The 18,890-nt window shown below is 48.5% G+C and overlaps 3 protein-coding genes across 3 annotated transcripts; 2 read left to right on the plus strand and 1 right to left on the minus strand.

The window, feature by feature from the left end:
- Window positions 1-786: 786 nt before the first annotated feature.
- Window positions 787-2,983, plus strand: Asppvi_009155 (uncharacterized protein; the record flags this gene model as incomplete). The annotated part of the gene is made up of 5 exons (XM_043305013.1): window positions 787-1,323; window positions 1,411-1,827; window positions 1,899-1,961; window positions 2,046-2,354; window positions 2,441-2,983. The coding sequence occupies 5 exons, from the start codon at window positions 787-789 to the stop codon at window positions 2,981-2,983; spliced, it is 1,869 nt and encodes a 622-aa protein (XP_043160948.1).
- Window positions 2,984-3,479: 496 nt separating this feature from the next.
- Asppvi_009156 (tRNA wybutosine-synthesizing 3 family protein) lies at window positions 3,480-4,681 on the minus strand (the record flags this gene model as incomplete). The annotated part of the gene is made up of 2 exons (XM_043305014.1): window positions 3,480-4,022; window positions 4,193-4,681. 2 exons carry the CDS (start codon window positions 4,679-4,681, stop codon window positions 3,480-3,482), a joined length of 1,032 nt encoding a protein of 343 aa, XP_043160949.1.
- A 656-nt stretch (window positions 4,682-5,337) lies between these two features.
- Window positions 5,338-8,252, plus strand: Asppvi_009157 (DUF2461 domain-containing protein; the record flags this gene model as incomplete). Its single annotated transcript, XM_043305015.1, has 9 exons — window positions 5,338-5,986; window positions 6,051-6,166; window positions 6,274-6,327; window positions 6,421-6,440; window positions 6,498-6,568; window positions 6,828-7,030; window positions 7,400-7,669; window positions 7,743-7,883; window positions 8,178-8,252. 9 exons carry the CDS (start codon window positions 5,338-5,340, stop codon window positions 8,250-8,252), a joined length of 1,599 nt encoding a protein of 532 aa, XP_043160950.1.
- Between the last annotated feature and the right edge of the window lie 10,638 nt (window positions 8,253-18,890).

Here is an 18,890-nt window from a genome sequence, read left to right on the forward strand (position 1 = left end):
TATCTATGGCAATCCATTAAGACCATGGCTCTTGACTCACTGCGTCATCACCTCTACTTCAATGAGACAATACATAAAGCTCAGTTGATGCGTCCAATTCTCGACAGTCTATATCTGTCTCTAAACCACTGCCAAATTTTCCACTACAGCTCGCCAATTTCTCTACAAGTCTACTCTAGTATTTACTTCTCCACGATGTCAAACTTTGTCTCTACCTTATCGTTACGGGAGACTCCAGCATCTAGATCCCAACTAACTGGGTGACGTACTCGTGTGCTCGCAGAGATTGTGGCTCTGCTCCTAGTGAATTATGAGGAATGCAATGTTTCAGATATCAAGTGCTGATACTCCATTCACTGCTCAGCTGCCTTGTTGAGGATTAGCCCCTACTGATGATATCTAATTCAGATGTCAGTTCCTGGACTTGGCACTACCTTCGGGGCATCTCTTTCTCCGCTCAGGTCGGTGATGTCTTATAGAGAACTCATTATCTAGCATATCTAAGCCCGCCTCTGATGGCCTCACAGAGACATCACATTGTCTCCTCTCTGAGCTCATTGTCTAATCATGTAGATGTAGACAACACTTTATTGTGGAGACAGCATAGAATAGTGAATATGAGTGAATACTGAATCAAAAGCGGGTTTTTCATCCCAACATTCTGTTACTATGGCGCTCATCTGCCCCGACGCTTTTAACAATATGACTTTGTCTCTGCTGATGAGAAGTACTTCTATTCTTCTCTTCTCTTTCAACCTTCTTGCATGTTAACCGTCCCATCTCACTATGGAGGACAAGGAAACTAACAGCCAAATGTCTGGGCATGAGACCGGATATCCGTTCACACCTCCTTACCCTCAGAGCTACAACATGCTTCCCTTCGGAGCTCCTGGCATGCCGGGCTTCGCTCCCCTGCCGGGGCAGTATATGGCTCCAGGCAATCCGAATCCGTCCCAACCATTGCAGCAAGAAGGCCCCTTCATGTACTCTCCTTTCTATGGCATGCAGGCTATGGCTCACGCTCTTCCTGGCGTCATAGGACAAGCTCCCGGGATGCAAGCTCCGCTGCCTGCCTCGAACACCCACCTCCAGCTTTCAGTCCGTCCCAAGCGGACGGGGTTTGCCTCAGCTGGCTCTCACTGGGCTCCGCGCTCTTCGTTGCACCAGCTCCTGGAGCATGACTCTGAGAATCGTGAGATAGCTACCCAGGCTGCTGACTGTGAGAAGAGTTTCGACACGGTGGCCCTTCCCACTGAGATGCCGATTGGGAGCCAAGTCCACAACAGAATGCCCCCTCAATGGGGAGTGGTAAAGATCGCAAACGTAAGTCAAAACCTTCAGATGTCTCTAAGCATGACAGTCCTTTAGTCGTTGTAACGTCCACGGGCCTTCGGCTAACAAGCAAGGAAGATTCCCTACTCAGTCACCCGGCAGGAAATCGTTCAGTTTCTAGGTCGCCAGGCACGCCTTATTAATCCACAACAGGGCTGCGCGATCCATATTATAATGGAACGTTCCACTGCTAAGACAATGGACTGCTATGCGGAGTTCCAGTCCACGACTGATGCCCAGGAGACAGCTACTCGCATCAACCGAATCTATGAGACTGGCCGCGCTCCTCGTCTAGGTAACCGCTCTGTTGATGTTGAGTTCAGTAACCAAGATGCTCTGCTCAAGGATCTGTTCCCTCGTGCCAAGTGCATCATCTGGAAAGATGCTATGCCTACCGCCGTCCCCAACGATGACCCCTTTTCTACTGGATTCTCGGGCTTTTTCACCAGCGAGGAAATTATCAATGCCATTCGCCATGCTGAAATACCGCACCGTGTAAGTAACCTTCACTCGATTCAGTCCGGTCTTTGTCTGCTGTCTGCTCAAGGCACTAACAAGATTGTCAGTCTCCGTTTTGTGCGAAGTGTCCACAGCGCACTTACGAGTCCACCATCAGCACACTCTACAAGGTAAGCCCCTTTCGTCTGACGTCATTGTACGTAGAACGTACATGAGAGAGACAATATGCTAACAATACACACCCCTCTGCTTAGTTCCCGTGGTACGCTACCAAGCTGTACACCGTTCATGACCGCAATCAGTTGTTTGAGCTGGTTAATCGTCACATTCTCTCTCTTGTTGCGCGAGTTAAGAGGTCGAACACAGTTGGTCTTGACCAAAGACTGCTGAGAGAACTTCTTTATGCTGGATTGAATTGTCCTGCGTTCAATGAGCGCCAGAAGTTCACGCTGTCTGTCAATTCCGAGGACACCACAGAGATCTTGAAATTCCCAGATATGGGCAAATGGTTCCCTTTCGACACTCTCGTCAAGTTGCCAAAGACTGAAGAGAGCACACTGCTGGTATGTCCTCCTTTCTTGACCTTGTCCCGAAGCATTGCAGCTTTTCAGGGCCTGGTTTGGCACACACTAATAGATTGAGCATTCAGTATTACGTCAAGTTGATATCGAAAGGTACCCTCCATGATCGCACTGACATGAAGCTGCCGAACAACTTCCCGTTGACGAACATTCACCTTGAATCTCCTTACGGTCCTATCTGGCTCGAATGGCCGTCCAACATCGCTAAGACCATGACCTGGGAAGATGCTTCCGCGCACGAGATGAGCATCCTTAGCCATCTTGTCCTGACAGGCTGGATGAAGAACGACCAGGAGAACACCAACAAATCCGGCCTACTACCAGAGTCCACTACCGCAAGCAGCCGCGAGTCCCATGCCAATACCATCGTGTCATCTGGAAGCGATAATAGTCCAATCAACGTTCGGACATCTTCGACTGATATTTTCGCGACACCTTCCCGCCGTGCAAGCGTTCAACTTGGCAGCCGCAGCTCCTTCGCTGAGAGCAGCGATGACGGCTGGCGCCGTGCAATGTATATGCATTCTTCGGCCGGCATGCGAGGTAGGTTTCCTGGTCATCGGAATACCCTGTCATCTCCCACTTGTCTTCCGTCCGCAGGCAACCATTAAGGTTTCAGCGGGTCAGAGTCGTGGGATGGCTGGTACTGGAAAATTCCGAATTGTTGTCATTCTTGGACGGCAAACAATGTCTTGCTATCTTTTGGCTCCATTGTAAATTGCCGCCAGGAGTTTGAGATCTGCTTTGTATCGACTCGGTACTTTGAAGGGCGACTTGTGGGTGCCTCACCCTAGCATTGTCCATCTTTCCTGTCCACTGAGATTTCGGCCGCGAAGATACTGGATCCACGAGAAGTGACTGACGCAATGAATTGGAGTCAATTTGACGCAGTCAAGATCGATTGAGATATCATGCAGTGTCAAATCTGCTTGTTTCGAGGAACCCTTGGGAGGTTGCGTGGTACCGAATATCATTTATCTCTTGATTCCTTTTTGATCCTGCTCATGCGGATGATTGGCGGTGCAGGCGGCACCATGGCCAGTTCTTCAATGGCAAATCACTGACTTAGATTAGATGGCTTGTTTCTCGATCATGTATCTAGAATTCTCATAATTGCGTTGGATCCATCCCCCATCCCATCTCGTATGTCGCTGTCTCGTTGTCAGTAGATTTTGCCTGAGCGTCGAGAACCTTCTTCCTCATAAGGCCTTCCGCCCTCTTCCTCTCTCTGCGTGCTGCAGGATCTTCCCAGCCCTCAGGTTTAGCCTTTGGTCTTGTCCTTGAGCCACAGGGTTGTTCCCTCGAGCAAAGGTTGAGCAGGCTTGTCCGAAATCTTTCCTTGCGCTCTGCATTAATTGAAAACCTCTCGTTTGAGATGGCGACCAGCATTTGAAGATATTCTTCTGTGACCAGACTGCGGATGACAGGCTCCTTGCTGCTCGTATCGTCTTCTTCATCGGAAGATTCGCAATAGCCAATGACAGATTCAAGGGACAACCCTGCAGAGCGCACGGCGACAATAGGACTTGGGCCATTCTCGCCTTCAAGGCAACGGAGACTTTGTAATCCGCTTTCCCGAAATCCAGAAGTCGCAGCAGCAGACAACACAGGATGAGCGTGGTGAAGCGTGGCTGCCATGATGTGAAGGATCTATAGAGACGGGTGGTATCAGTACGAGTTACCTGATTTGCTGAATCGAACATGATGAAAGACGCTTGAAAGTTTCTGAAAACACTGTCCTGAAAGTAAAGCCAAAAAAGGGCGAGATATGTGCTCCAGCATTGTATTGAGGGTCGGGTGATAAAGGACTGTCAACCTACCATAGGATCGTAGTGGAAGCGCACCAGACGCGGGGCGTGATGTCCTTTTTCCAGCCTCGCAGGCTTTCCATCTCCAGGAACCATCCCAAACAATTCATGCAAACTTCTCGGATAATCTTTGCCTTGCCGCAAATCGGAATCATCGCCGCCACACCCCGTCCAGTAGTCTTTCAAAGGATCGTGAGAGACATATAGCCACTTCCCTGCCCCTTTGCCTCCGGAGGGCGCGAACTGCCGTTGCTCCTGCTGCTGGTCATTTTGCTTTTTTCTCCCCTCCAGGAAGACGCTGATTCGTCCAGCACAACTACTGGTGGTCACCAGACCGGGCAGAGCATTGATATCGTGGATTAAGTCGCGGATGCCCTCATCTACCGATCCTTTTGGTGAAAGATCCGTATACTCTGTGTCAGGGACAGACAGTTCCGCCAGAATCTTGCGCTTTCGAGATTCAAAGACCTCTGGAATCGTGCCTCCCTCCGGACTGCTCATGACTCGCCTCTGCGCTATGACACCCTCTAACCGTAGCTGAATCACCCTGAAATATCGCAGTCCGTTTCAGCAAAAGTCGGCCGAGATGCCCGGCAGTGGACCGGAAATTTGAATTGGTTTGTGGCAGAATGACTAGTGATTTTTTCCCGTCTCTCTAACAATATGATAGGCCTCTCGCCGTTACGAAGAGAAGCTTGGAAATTTATAGATGCGGGAATGCCTTGTTCACAAATCCAGACTCGCGGCATCACCAAAGCTTTTCGCTAGCGACTGTCGTCTATCAAGCGAGCGCGCGCTAAGTTTAGTGGCACGGGAGCAAAGGACCCTTCCGCCTTTTCCACGCGAAAAGCGCCCCATAAGTTACCAGCCTCCTGGTTTGTCCCGTCATCCGCTTGAACCGTCTCAAAGTCAATCAATCGCTAACTAAATCTTGCGTAGCCCGCTTATCCCGTCAGCCCGTTACGAAGCAAACCGCGGACAATCTCTTAAATGTCATAGACTATCGCTTACCCACACATTCCTGCTACCGCTCGGCTCCTCTTTATCCTGCGTAGCTACGTATAAATCATCAGAGATTCGTCTCCGATAATAGCTTGCTGTGAAAGAAAAACGGTATATCCAAGCCATTTCTTATCTTGCCATCTTTCGGATCCAAAATGCCTCGTCGATCGTCTCGGGCCGTTCCCGCGCCTGCAGCAGCTCCAGCGCCGACTCCAAAAAGGCGCGCGTCTGACAGAATCTCTGCAGGCTCAAAAACAGATCCGAAAAGACAAAGGTACAACAGCACAACCGCCAAGAAGGCCGTCAGGTCTACCGCCAGAAAGAGCAAATATTTTGAAGACGAGGGACATGAAGAATCAGACCCTGAATCTAGTCATGCATTCGAGGTGGGAGAAGACTCAGGTTCAGCCTACGAAGATACAAACTTGTCCTCCCCGTCAACTGAACCGGAGTTTGAAGAACCGGAGGCGCTATCTACAGATGAGGAGAGAACGAAAAGATCAACAACAAAGAAGGCTAAACCTAGTGGAGGTCGAAAGACACCAGTGAAAAGCGGTGCGAGAAGAAACAGAGAAAACAAGGAAGAAGACCACCCTAATGAGCAGATAGCGGCTTCGCTAAAGGACAAAGAACTATGGAGAGAGGGTGTCAGCACTGGTTTAGGACCTGGAAAAGAAGTCTTCATCAAAAAACCTAAAGCCAGAGATCCCGGAGATATTCCCTATCGGGACGATACACTGCATCCGAACACCATGCTTTTCCTGCAAGATTTGGCGAAACATAACGACAGACAGTGGCTCAAAGGTATTGATGACAGAATGTATATACCGAATTTTAAAACAGGTCTAACCAACTATCATCTGGGCAGCGCATGACGCGGATTATCGTGCCTCGAAGAAAGACTGGGAAACCTTCGTCGAAAGTCTCACAGAAAAAATATCAGAGCTGGACAGCACCATCCCTGAGTTGCCTGCAAAGGATATCGTAAGTGTCACTTTTCGAAACAACTTTGTCACTGTTAAACCCCGGAAGGAGGAAAATAAACCGATGAGGTGAAATGAGGCAAATGCATTGACTTTGGTGCCTGCCAGGTTTTCCGCATCCATAGAGACATTCGATTCAGCAAAGACCCCACTCCATACAAGGTATGTATTATATTCACGCATGACCTGTCAGCATGCTGCGTTTCGCGTGCCCAATGTTCAGGTCGTTGGTTGGTTGACGATTGCTATGACTAGACACACTTTTCAGCTGCATGGTAGATTCATTCTCTGCTCTTGTGTAGAAGATTCATTGACTGAACGCCTTTCATAAGGTCCCGCACCGGCAAAAAAGGCCCTTATGCCGCTTATTATGTGCATCTGCAGCCCGGTTCTTGCTTTGTCGGTGAGTGATTCCCTGAACACATCGGCCTCTGCCACTCAGAGTGAATGCCGCTTTCAAGGTGTTCTGCACCTGCACCAGTTTACCCTCATTCCGACTTGACTCTGGGCAACCTTTCTGTCTGGACCATTTCACGGGGCTCCGTCGGCAACTACGGCTCCTTCTAGAACTGGTGACACCCATGCTTCCAGAATCTTGTCCATTTTCCCCATTATCTCTAGGCCATGATGCCTTAAGCTCACAAAGTTTGTGCTGTTCACAGGCTCAGGACTCTGGCACCCAGAAGCTGATAAGCTTGCTCTTCTTCGAGAGGATATCGACCATAGTTCGCATCGTTTGAAGGCTGTGCTGCGAAGACCGGACATGCGCCGCGAGTTTTTCAATGGGATTCCCGACGACGAAAAGAAGGCTGTACAGGCTTTTGTTAGTCAAAACAAAGAAAGCGCGCTCAAAACAAAGCCCAAGGTAGGTACAGCTCGTTCTCGATGTTTCATCCCATTACTGGCACACATCAACCACCACTGTCACGGGCGCAAAGCGTTCCCATCGAATTCTTTCGGGCAGTACTCTATCAGATGGGCAAATTAGAACCAGGTTAAGGTGCCACGTTCAGAGGCGTCCCAGGGGGCCTCTTGGGCGCGGTGCTACTGCTGGTTAGTGATGGCCCCATCAAGGATGACAAGGTCTGCTCATTCAAAAGACGCTTTCTGGCCAATCAAACAATGCTTTGGGCTGTCGTCTCAGAAAGAGAAGCAGCTAAATACGACAGCATTGATGGGCAGTTGTTCTTCACTGCTTTGTGTGTGTCGAGGTTGTTGATGGCAAGAAGCGCAGCCGCGCTCGGGTAGCCGGGAGCTACCCGTATTGGGAGCTCGCGTTCTCACACCCAAAACGTCGCGAGTCGGGAGTCTGCAAGCCTACGAGCCTGAGTCAATATTCGCTCGCCCCAGAAAGCGTTCTACTCATAATTCTGGACTCCTGAAACTTGGTTCCTGGGACCAGCGCGGAAATGCCATCGTTGTCCCACCGGAGTTGCTTTTGGTGTCGAAGAGTTTTCTGCACCGTCTCATCTGTTTCCATGGTTCACCATCTGCCTACTGGCGGGTCTTTTGCCGCGTTTTAATTTCATTTCCACGGTCTGTAGTACTGACTGCTGACAAACTTGGTTCCTCTGTAGGGTTACGAGGCCGACAACGAAAACATCGAATTACTCCGTCTACGCAGTTTCACCATAGGAAAGCCCCTCTCCGACTCGGAATTTATGGCCTCGAATGTTCAAGAGAGAATTGCCGCCATCATTGGTGTCATGGAACCCTTTGTAAGCCATGCTAGCCACCCTTGTTGCGCAGCCTCAATTGGCTTTTCTCCCGCCCGTCCGCGTCTCTATCTATTGGATCTTACCATTCCGTAGCGGATACATGGCCCTTGTCTGGTTCTTGTTCCCCTCTTCGCCATGCCCTTCCCAGCCACTTCAGCGGTGTAGCCTCTGAGACACAATGGTCCCCACCGTTTAGTACAATCATGCTTGATGCCATCATATGAGAAGACGCAAAGATGGACCCCGGAGTCCTTTCATGAACGCTGTTTTACTGACAACGGTATCATTTCACAGGTTACGTACTTGAACAGCGTCGTTATGCCTGATCCAGTGGACCAGGATACAGGCTCCGAGTCCGACTCCGCATGACCAGATTTCGTTGCAGGTCAACTCCCTCCCTGGTGGCCCCAGGGTCGTTTCCCAATAACCTCGTCGATCTTGCGGTGTAGTTTTTGCTTTGGCGTACAAATACGAAGTCCACTTTTGAAGACTCTCTTGTTGTGGCAAGAGCCACAGCATCGTTTTTTCGTAATATTATCACCCCTCGCCCTGTATATTCCCTGGGACCCTCTGGCGCTCAGCTGGCTGCTGTCCTGGCGCCGACATACAACCATATACTATCCATCCTTTGTTGGGTGGGTTTGTCGTAAGAGTCTAGACTGAATTACTGTGCATTCGAATTCCTTGACTGCAAGCTGGCATGCATGCCCCTCTCTATCTCTGTCCACTGACCGCCAGTCTCGATCTTCCAGTAAGAACTGTTCTTGGGTCAAATCCATGGACAGTTGACACCCCACTGTCCACATATGGCCGACTTGCATGTTATGGCCTGCTGTCCGCGCGCCGCTGCCCGGCCCGTGGGACGTGCCGTTAGCTCCACGGTGCAGCCCATTTCTCGTCAATGGGAGTTATCCACTTCTGCACGCGTGCGAATCCGTCGATGCCGCTTGCCATCTGTGGTACTTATTCCATGGACACAGGAGCAACGATTTCTGCATCGGTGCCTGAATTCGCGACGCACAATGTCTTGTACGAGCCATGGTATCGTCTTCAAAGCCAAGCATTCGCCTTGCTGGCGCCTGGCATCAGTTAACCCAAGTCAGCAACCTTCGCGAAAGGCAAATCACCTAGAGACTGTGACCGCTAAACAGGAGGGTGGCATTGCTCCTTCTGACTCCTGCAAACCACACATTACCTTTCTCCACCTAGATTCTTTGTACCCTATATCTAGACCATGCTATTGGATGGATCGATTGTGGTTTGACTCGCAGAGATCCTGGCGGAACTTTCCGTTCAATAATGCGTCTATCGATCCTTGTCCAGTTTCTCAGACCAGACAAACGACGATCACCTTTCCCCTCGAATCGAGGGTTCATTTCTCATCTTGCGCGCTCAAGTATTCGTAAGGTCTGCTTGTGGTTATCAATATCCCTACCTTCTATGAAACTCACATACCGTTGAGGAGATCAATTGAGCCCCCTACAATGGTAGATATCAGAGTTTGATGCCGCAACACCTAACTTCGGCGGGCCTTCATATAAGAACAAAATAAAAGAACAATTATAACCAGGTAGTATCAACAACGACAAGGGGATAAGATATCAGCTAATCCATCTATTCTTGCTGTATACTCGATGCTTTAATGGATCTCGTTCTACGGATAATAAGTGACGTTTCAATGGAGAGAAGCGGAACAGGTGATATATTTTTCTGTTGAGGAACCTTGCAAAGTAGCATCACGAATTGCCTTTAATCAATCATTTACTCAATGGTAATTCAAAAAAAAAAAAAAAAAAATGTAGGTTAAACGGTCTACAATTGAAATGAACGTATCCATTCCAAGTGTGAGGTATAAACTGCGCTTGCGAAAGTATAGTGCCCTACGGAATTTGACTCTGTACGAGTTCGCGTATCACCTCGGAAGGGGGAGTGTAATGACACGCATAGACTTTAATAACGTGAACTAGTTGAGATTAATCAGTCCTTTAGACTTGCCCGGATTATTTGAATTGCCTTGAGAACTACCTATCAGCGAGACAATTGTAGCGGGTTGACTTATTTGCCCAGACAGAAGTACCCCGCGTCGTCTAGGATTAACTCAACCCAGGGAATATAGAGAGCATGTGAAAAGTGAGTGTGCATTCTTTTCGTCTACCTGTCGCCTCCCTGCTGCGTAAGGCATCCTCGCTTCCAGAGAGGTCTCGTCGTAGAAGAACCTTGTTTGGATCCTAGGCTCATCTCCTTGCATGAGACAGGCTAGACAGCGCACCTGACAGTGATCCCCGGCTAACTCTATCCGAGAGATGTGGGCAGTAATGTGATAGATCAGCATCTGGCGTGCACTCTGTAGGCTTGTCACCTAGTGTCTCTTCCTAGTACAGTGAACGCATGCCAGCTACCCGTAGCCCTAACCTCAGTAAGAGAATCGAGATCTTGGAGTATGCTTGACGGATGACACTGATCTCCGTGGCTGTTGCTGCCCAACGCCCCAAATAGCTAAAGCTGAGGAATGATCTTCGGTGAAAAACTTTAGGCGTAGATAGATGATCCAATGACCTAATCTCGACGCTCGGTCTCTTCTCCCCGACTGAAATACCGATCACAGTCAAGCGTACTTTCTCTTTTGGAAAGATGACTCCAGGGTCAAATTAAGACACATTCGTACAAGAGGGGAGCACCCCGACGAGTGGTTGTGATGCTGACTTGACCAAGGTTTTTCCTAGTCCGAGCGTTCTGTCGTCGGAACACTGCTCTTTTCCAGTTCGTCGAGTTCTCCGAAAGGGATCAAAGGCTTGCCTGACGAGTCAAGTGAGTCAACCCTGTTCAGTCAGGTAGTCCGTGAGATTCACTTTTCTGAGTTTAATCTCTGCGGCTGTCACGCGATACAGAGGATAATATTAAGCCACCACGTCAGGCTGAAGAACTCTGATGCCTAAGACATGCTTGACGACTCGCACTCAAAGATCATCCGTAAAGGAGATTCGAGAAATAAGGACACATGTTGCGGTGCGTACTGGATCATGACTTGAGACTGGTGGAATGAGCACGTCAAGCAAGACACATAAAATAATGCTGCCTCGCTGACTTCCTGTTCTGCCACGTCACCAGGGAGGATCACGCTTGTATGTGTAAATGAGCACAAAATGCGGTGCTGCAGTCGGGTAAGCAGTAAGCACGGACATAAGCAATCAGAAAGACTTGCATATTTGCCTTTTCGAGATTCGGACAAAAAGTGGGTGAGATGCCTTGTCACTACTGCTAGACTTCTGTCTAACCATCCAAAGCACGTTTTTAAGCGCGCAGACAAGCCACAATAGGAAACATCATCGAGCCCAACCTACGATGGCTAGGAACCCGGCCGAGTCCCTGACCCTGATTGGGTTGTGTGTAATCACGTGATTGAATTCGTATGCGGGCTTCCCGTCGATCGCAAAGCAGGCTGGTCGGGTGGATACGCTTGCAGACCAATGGACATGGCTATAAGCCCGTTGGCGTCAGAGTGAGCAATCGAAACCGGCTCAATTTTCTGTTTGCAGGGTGCTGTTGTCCTACTCTTACTAATTTAGTGATGCTCCGATGGCTGGCAAGTTCGCAATGCGGGCACGGAAATTGATTGACTTGGTTGGGCTGCACGACGGGATGCTGTACCCCGAACCTTGCGCCTAAGACAACAAGTCAGTTAGGAACCATGGAACGGCAAGATCTTGCTAGAGTCACTAGCCAAAGCGACTCGGTCACTGGACAAGCGGCCGTTAGTGAGGGTGGGGACTGCATCCTGGAGAGCCCGGAGACCAAGGACACAGTGACGGAGTGACTAGTGACCCCCTGACCACTGACCTCACAGAGCGGGAGCCTGGAGGCCTGGAAAGGGGCCAAGGGCAGCCCACTGAGCCCAATAATGTGTAGTCCACAAGCTGACGGTGGGTTTTGGCGGCAACGGAAAGACGCGGACGGCAATGCACCGCGCCGATCGGGTTCAAAAAAACGTGGCAACAAGTTGGGACAAAGAAGAATAGCCCAGCCTATCAGCCCACGGAAAAGATGGTCGGTAAAAAAGGAAAGAAAGGGAAAACGCATGATAACTTACTGTTATTGTATTACCAGTGTTCTATTACCGTATCTGATGTACGGTATCAGACACATCGACGACCCCAACACTAAAGAAAGCATCAGATTATTCATGGCTGTCAAGGACCTCTATGTGGTGATACTAATCATTAGGGCAAAGTGACGCTTGCTGTGACCTTCGGCCGCATGATACATCAGTCGTAATGATCTCAATTCATTTATTCTAGAGGTTTGAGTGTCCAGTACGTTGCGTGTGTCATTGACGGCTGGACGGAGAGCGTCGGAGGATAGACCTCTAACTCAGATTCCCACATGTCACGAAGGACATCTGCGGTATCGTTGTGAGTTGCAGATTGACACTGGCGATGATTTCATGCGTCGTAGGAAGGTCGAAATTAGGGAAAGAGATGGACGGACGGTAAAGTAGAGCTCCCGGGAAGTAAAATGACATAACCCGAAACGGAGCAATAGCAGGAAACCTTTAAGTGATGATAACCGACCTACGCGAAGGAAAAAGGACAGAGGCCTGCTTATCAGGGTAACTCATCGCCGGCGAGGCGCACTGCCACTGCCGGGGTAAATTATGATGATGGTGATGACGGGTTCTGAGTATGCCACACTACCTTACACTTCATGCATAAGATCGGCGGGAAGTCGGGGCGGCCCGTCATGGACATGTCCAGGAGATGATTAGCGGTGTCGAGTGATAGGATGGTGCCCAACGCCTTGAGGCGAGCAAAATGGCACATGCATCCCAGTCACATTCTTCGACACACTACACACTAACTGCCATGAAGCATCTGTTTGCGATCGCAAATTCCTGCTGAATTGGCGGTGTTTGTCAATATCACATAAGGATTGAGCGCTGCTTTTTCCCCTTCTTGCTCTACCGTCGTCCTCGTTTGCATTTTTCCCGATTGCATTTTCCCTGATGACGCGGTATCCTCCCGAGGCCTCGCAAGGAGGCGTTGTGTGTTTCAGTGTCGCATGAAGGGGCGGGAAAGCGGCAAATGGCATCAGCAAGGTGAGACGGAATAGGTACTCGATAGGTCGGAGTCGAACCCACAGGATTGATACCATGCTAGGGCCTTAATATATCCGAGTCACACGATCCGTCCATAATCTACTATGTGGGTGTGTACCTCTGCTTGACAAGACTGCAGACGTCTTGATTGGCTTTGTAAGCATCATAAGTGCCTCTTTCGGTTAGAGAAACAGTTCATTATGAATCATCCAAACAGGGAGGCGGGGACACAGAACCGTTTGCCGATTTAGGATAGTAATTGTGATAAACTTGCAGATGCCTGCAGTGACTTTCGAACAGTCATGGGTCCGGAGTCAAGACACAAGCGCTCTCTCCGTTGGCTGACCGGGCTCTTCCAAACCCGAGAGAATGATAGCTAGTCGCTTTCTCTTCACTTGTTCTGTCCGTCGTGTATTTGGCCCCTTGTGCCTATAAGTTTCGCCTGTCTTCTAGTACCCTCCTCGAAAATCATGGTAATAGCCATCGACACCATCAGAATTGCAAGCAAGGTCATCTCGTCCGAATGAATATCACCAAGCAAGGGTTTCGCGTAATCTGACTTGTGGCATACTTTTTCGAACCCCGCAAACCAACGCATTTCAGCGTTCAAGCATGTGCGATGGGAGCGAGCAGGTGGCAATTTCTTCCCACACACAATAATAGAAACCTTGTCCGAGCCACGCTAATGCAAGTTACCTTGGAAGTGCTACCGATCGGTCAATTAAAAAGCCCAAAATGTTGCACTGGCGTGGTCCCAAGGCTGTAGCACTGGGAAACTTAGAGCCCTCCACCGGGACCCCCCGTTAAGCTCGGATGGTTGATACGCTATATCGTTGGCTGTCATCTCTCGTGTCTGTTGTTCAGATCAGGTCCGCGATTTCCCTAAGTGGCCAATCAGATTGTCAAAGAGCCTCTTGATATGTTTTCAGACGGCGCAGTTGAGAATAAAAGCTTGACCATTGGTGGACGGTTGCAAATTCCTGGCTGTGCAATGGGCGAATCACCAACTCCCCAACCCATATGTCTCGAAAACCTGCAAGAGATAGCCTGTTGTGGCAACTCATCAGTAATGCACTGCGATACAGAAGTGGATCCCTCTCACCTTCAGCTGAACTTGAAGTCCTAGGTCGTCCAAGATCTCCATTCTGATATATGTTCCGTGGGTAAACCCCACCATCAACAAGATGCTCACCGCCTCATAATCACTGTAAACGTGAGTCTCATCTTTCATAATTTCACATATGAGTGCATCAGAATGGTCCTAACTACCTAGGTATAGATGTATATATAATTGATAATACTTAAATTACAGTAATGGCCTGTTTCACATACTTCAGCACTGTGTGTCACTGATCTTGCCGTGTATGACTAGAAATGATACTGTTGTGCAAGATAACAAAGCAGCTCTTTGTGTACTGATTTAGCAAGAAGTCCAGATCCACAGAAGAGTCTAAAATTGCATCTGCTGACCTAACAGACGAGAATTTTTGTAATTCATGCGTGCATCCAGCAGTAATTATGATGCGTACCACTCTCCTACCCACTATTCAGCTGGCGTTTGCATCGTCGGAACCGAGCATCGCCGGAAGTAGGGCGAGGAATTCTGCGAAGCCAATCATTGGTTGATGCAATAGGGGCTGCGGTTCGGAGCGCTCCTTTTCCTTCTGGACCTAAACCCAAACCGCGCAAGACCACAAGTACCAGCCTCACCTTACGTTGTTCTCTTTCGCTAAGAGCTCCGTACGACTGTCGCTTCTCGCTACCACAATGCTATGGTTGAGCGGCTTCCAGTTTCATGCTCTCTAAGTACATTTCTTTCTGGGGGCGGAGTCTTCTCTCGATATTCTAGAAAAGCCAGAAGTGCTTTTGAGCATTTGAGCAGAAGTACGACGCCAACCTCCATGTGGGAATATTGAAGAGGTACACCGTGGCAGGAATCCTCGTATTATATGCTCTTCTGGCGAAAATAGCCGTAATATGCTTGAGCAAGTCGACAAGCGACAGTTAATCAAGTTCGTAGGATGTTCCAGGATGTGTGATAGCTGAAGTGCTACATACGCGATCTTCATTCCCTTCCAATTGCCTGTGCTTCTTTGCAATGTACCTCTACAAGAAAGCATTTGGAACATGCCTACATAAAGCTTGCTCAGCCGAGCCGTTGGCGAAAAATGCCGGATGCAGACAAGGGATCGACCCTTCCCTTTACCGGATCATGGAATGTGGAGGTACCGTGTTGAGTCCATTTTCTAGATACGGACTAGACGGTGCATACGTACCTCCTTAACTCCCAAGTCGCATTGGAATAAACTGCATGCAAACACGAAGTCATGGTATGCTTCTGGTCTTTGCGCCTGATCGATCGAGGATTCTTCACGGCCACATGAAATCCGATCTATGAGGTGATACGAGGCCCGAATCCCGTGCATGAGAGGGAGGTGGGGAAGATTTCTGGAAGCTGGGCTGAAGAAATCGATCTGTGTTACACAATACCTTTCCTATATTGGCACTATGTCGTCGTCCTCGACAGGTACCTCGAGATAGGTAGCAGCAACTGAAGAACGAAACTGATTGCTGGCTCGGGTTCTATAAGGGGCCTCTGTACTTTGTTACCTCTATCCAATCCGATATGCGACGGAGGGACATCCAGACTTTCAATATCGACTTCCTAATGTGGCAATCGTAACGAGAATGTCGACTGCAGGACGAGGAAGTCTTCAATATCATGTATTGTAAGGCTAAACTCCCCGTGTAAGACAATCTTAAATTTTCGCCTGCCCAACAGACTAGCTGCAAGCAAGGGTGAGCTATCGTCGTGATCTGAAAACACCAAGAAACCGCAAGGGCAGAACTCAGAAGCTCCTAAGATAAAAATTTTTCTATTTTCCTTTTTATTTTATTTGTTTCTTATTTATATTTTTCATTTTATTCATTTTTTTTTTTTTTTTATTATTTATTTTTATTTTTCGAAACGCCATGAATTCCTCGGCGAAGTCAGAGTAATGCTAGAAAACATATTAAACCCCGACAAGAAGAGGAAGGTTCATCTGAAGTCTGGTAGACTAAGCTCCAGTCAACCATGGTACAAAGCTCCATGCTTCCGGAAAGACTGCATACCAGGCTGACCACCGCAGGTTGAAGGCGAAAGAGGCTTGCGAGAACCATCCGTCTTCTGTCTTCGGTTCACTTCACCTTACTGCGTTCCGCAGGAGGATGAATTCAGAAACCATGGGTTTGGTATTCCATGCAGGAAGGTGGCTCAGATTGCTAGCCTGCAGACTGTAAAGGACACGGAAGGAATCTGCGACGTTGAGGACATCAGAAAACCGCTGGGTCGCGATGAGACATGCATGGCACATCGCTCCCGGGCCTTTGGTAGGTACATGTCACTACCTTGGGCCTAAGTTACAATGTTGTGCCGCATCTGACCAATCATTATCATCAGTAGAAAATTACCAGTGTTAAGGAGATCAACTTACAAATGAATCAAAGAGTGCGGGTTTACTGGGAGTTATCAGGATTGACGTCGACCTTCAATGGTGATCCGCGAGGTATTGGATGGTTGTCGCTACTGTTAGATGAAGGTAATATAGGATTTCTGCTCCAACTGCTCGACTGCGACCGCCTCGATTAGCCTGGGGCTTCTGTGACCTACTTAATCCCTTTAACGGGCCGTTCTGCCCAATTTCCCAGGACTTGGTAGGCTAAATATGTTACAAGTAACGACTGGATTCATGATATCTCCAGAGAGCCGAAACTATCCTCCCCGAGCTCAATTTTGGACCATTGACCAATGTCATCATTGTCATGAGCTTTGTGATAACACCCCAAGTACTTTCAAAGAATGATTGAGTACTCAGTATGTTAAGAATTTGATTCCGCAGGCACTATCTCAGAGAAATGAAGTCTCTTAACAATGACTCATTATACTTTGGACCAGTATGGAATGCACATACTCACTGAAGTATCTAGGTACATATGACTACTGCAGGTATTTCCTATCTAGTACAAGTACATACTTGTACTTGTGTACTCCGTAAAAAGCACAGAGCATCGGCTCAGGTACTTAAAAGGGGCTAGTTCTCACGCGTGGATTTAGTGCTATTCCTGCACCTATGAGCCAATGGTCACCTGAATCATTTTCGAGTATTAGTCTGAACATATGTGTAGTAATCACTATGGCGTAGTAGAAATACCAGCTCAAGAGATCTTTATTTGAATGATTCCTTGAGGCTCTATCAACTTCTAATCGAATCAAAGGGCTGCTAAATTACCAAACATACAGTATTTACTGTATGTGGCAATAATCCACCTACTAGAGACGGAAAGACTCGAAGCAACGGGTTGGTGGAGTCCCGTCACGGCGCCTTTACCCGTCCCGGCGTATCCTCTAGCCAGGTAGCCAGGTAGCCAGGCCAGCCCAGTACTTACGGTGGTACCACTGGAGTTATGCACTACGCCATTTTAGTCTGTTTCCCAAGTTCCCAACTCCCCAGGTCAAACTTTATGTTTGCCGGGCTCCCCCCTCTTCAGGCTCAAGCCTGTGCGAAACTCGCTACCTAAGTGGCTGGCGGGACTGCCAAACGCCCAACCCGAAGGCTTACAGCAGTTCAGCTGATCCTCATGGAACCATGAATGCTTTAGCTGCGTCTTGGGAGAGTCCCCGTCCATGTCTATGGGTCACTGGCGCGCTGATTCGGACGGCCGGCCCACCTTGTCTTGCGCACCGCACCGTCTATCTTTCATTGGGTTCCCTAGTATCTAGGTACAATCAGAAGTCTTGTAGGCCCACTACTTTGTGTTATTCGCTGCTTGGTTTGGTTTTTGGTCTTACTTTGATCCAATATTATTATTATTGCAAATGATTCCAGCAATTCAACTATCCACAATATCTATCAATTTCCAATCATTGTGTAACCCCTTTCATCTTTGCTTCCTCATGATTGACATCTCACTTGGATGAAGAAATTAGTACTCGCATTCTTGGTTGGAGGCCAATGTCGGCTGCACGCTAGCAGTCTAGTTCAAAGTCCTTGGCGTGCCTGGAGCTTCCACATAGCTTCATTAATAATATTGCAGCACGGCTCACTAATCTAGAGCAAAATCTTTTAGTAGTCATTTTTAATCAGGATTTCATGCAGTTTTCCTCTTAGTCTCACCCTCTCAGATCTCCATCTTCGAGTGTTCCCGCCCGCCCGCTATCCGCCCAGCCGTGGCCACCCTGCGGTCGTCACGTGTTTTGCTTGACGTCCTCAAACGGTGATCCAGCCAAATTTTGTTTTCACTTTTTGCCTTCCGGACGGACCGATGAGTGGGCGATCCAGATATTCATATTTCTTGAGAGGTAAATAGTTCGTCTGGAAAACGAGGATATCGTTCGGATTGCAGCGCCAAGTCGCTTAGCTTGGATGACGCGCCACAGCTGTATGCTCAGGCTACGATAGCATCATCATCATTAATGTGAAAGAATGGAGCTGGTTAAGGTAGACATCTCGAGACAAGATATTGAAGAGGTAGCCACAATTTATCAGAAGGCGCACTTGAATGCTATGCACCTTCCAGGCCCTTATACGCCACCTCTTGCCAGTTTACAAAGTACTTCTGATGTCCTTGAAGATCGAGTGATCATCAGTCTCGTTCAGACTTCCTTTCTTATCGTTTTGTTGAATAGTGGAAGGTTTATCAGTGTGTTCTCTAGCCTCAGTTGCTCTTCTACCTTTCTCCTCCCTTGTTTTAAGGCATTGTTCGTCCCCATTGATGAGCTGACCTGACCAGTTGTCCTTCACATAAGCAGGTAGCTTTGGTGCTTTTTCTACCTCTTTGCATTTTTGATTATTTATACTGACACTTGCATCGCGCTACTGCCAGCCTCGGGGCTGCTAACTTCTTCCTGTTTGGTTTTTCCAGCAACTATCTGC

This window comes from Aspergillus pseudoviridinutans (assembly GCF_018340605.1).
Source record: "Aspergillus pseudoviridinutans IFM 55266 DNA, scaffold_6, whole genome shotgun sequence".
Taxonomy (NCBI): Eukaryota; Fungi; Ascomycota; class Eurotiomycetes; order Eurotiales; family Aspergillaceae; genus Aspergillus; species Aspergillus pseudoviridinutans.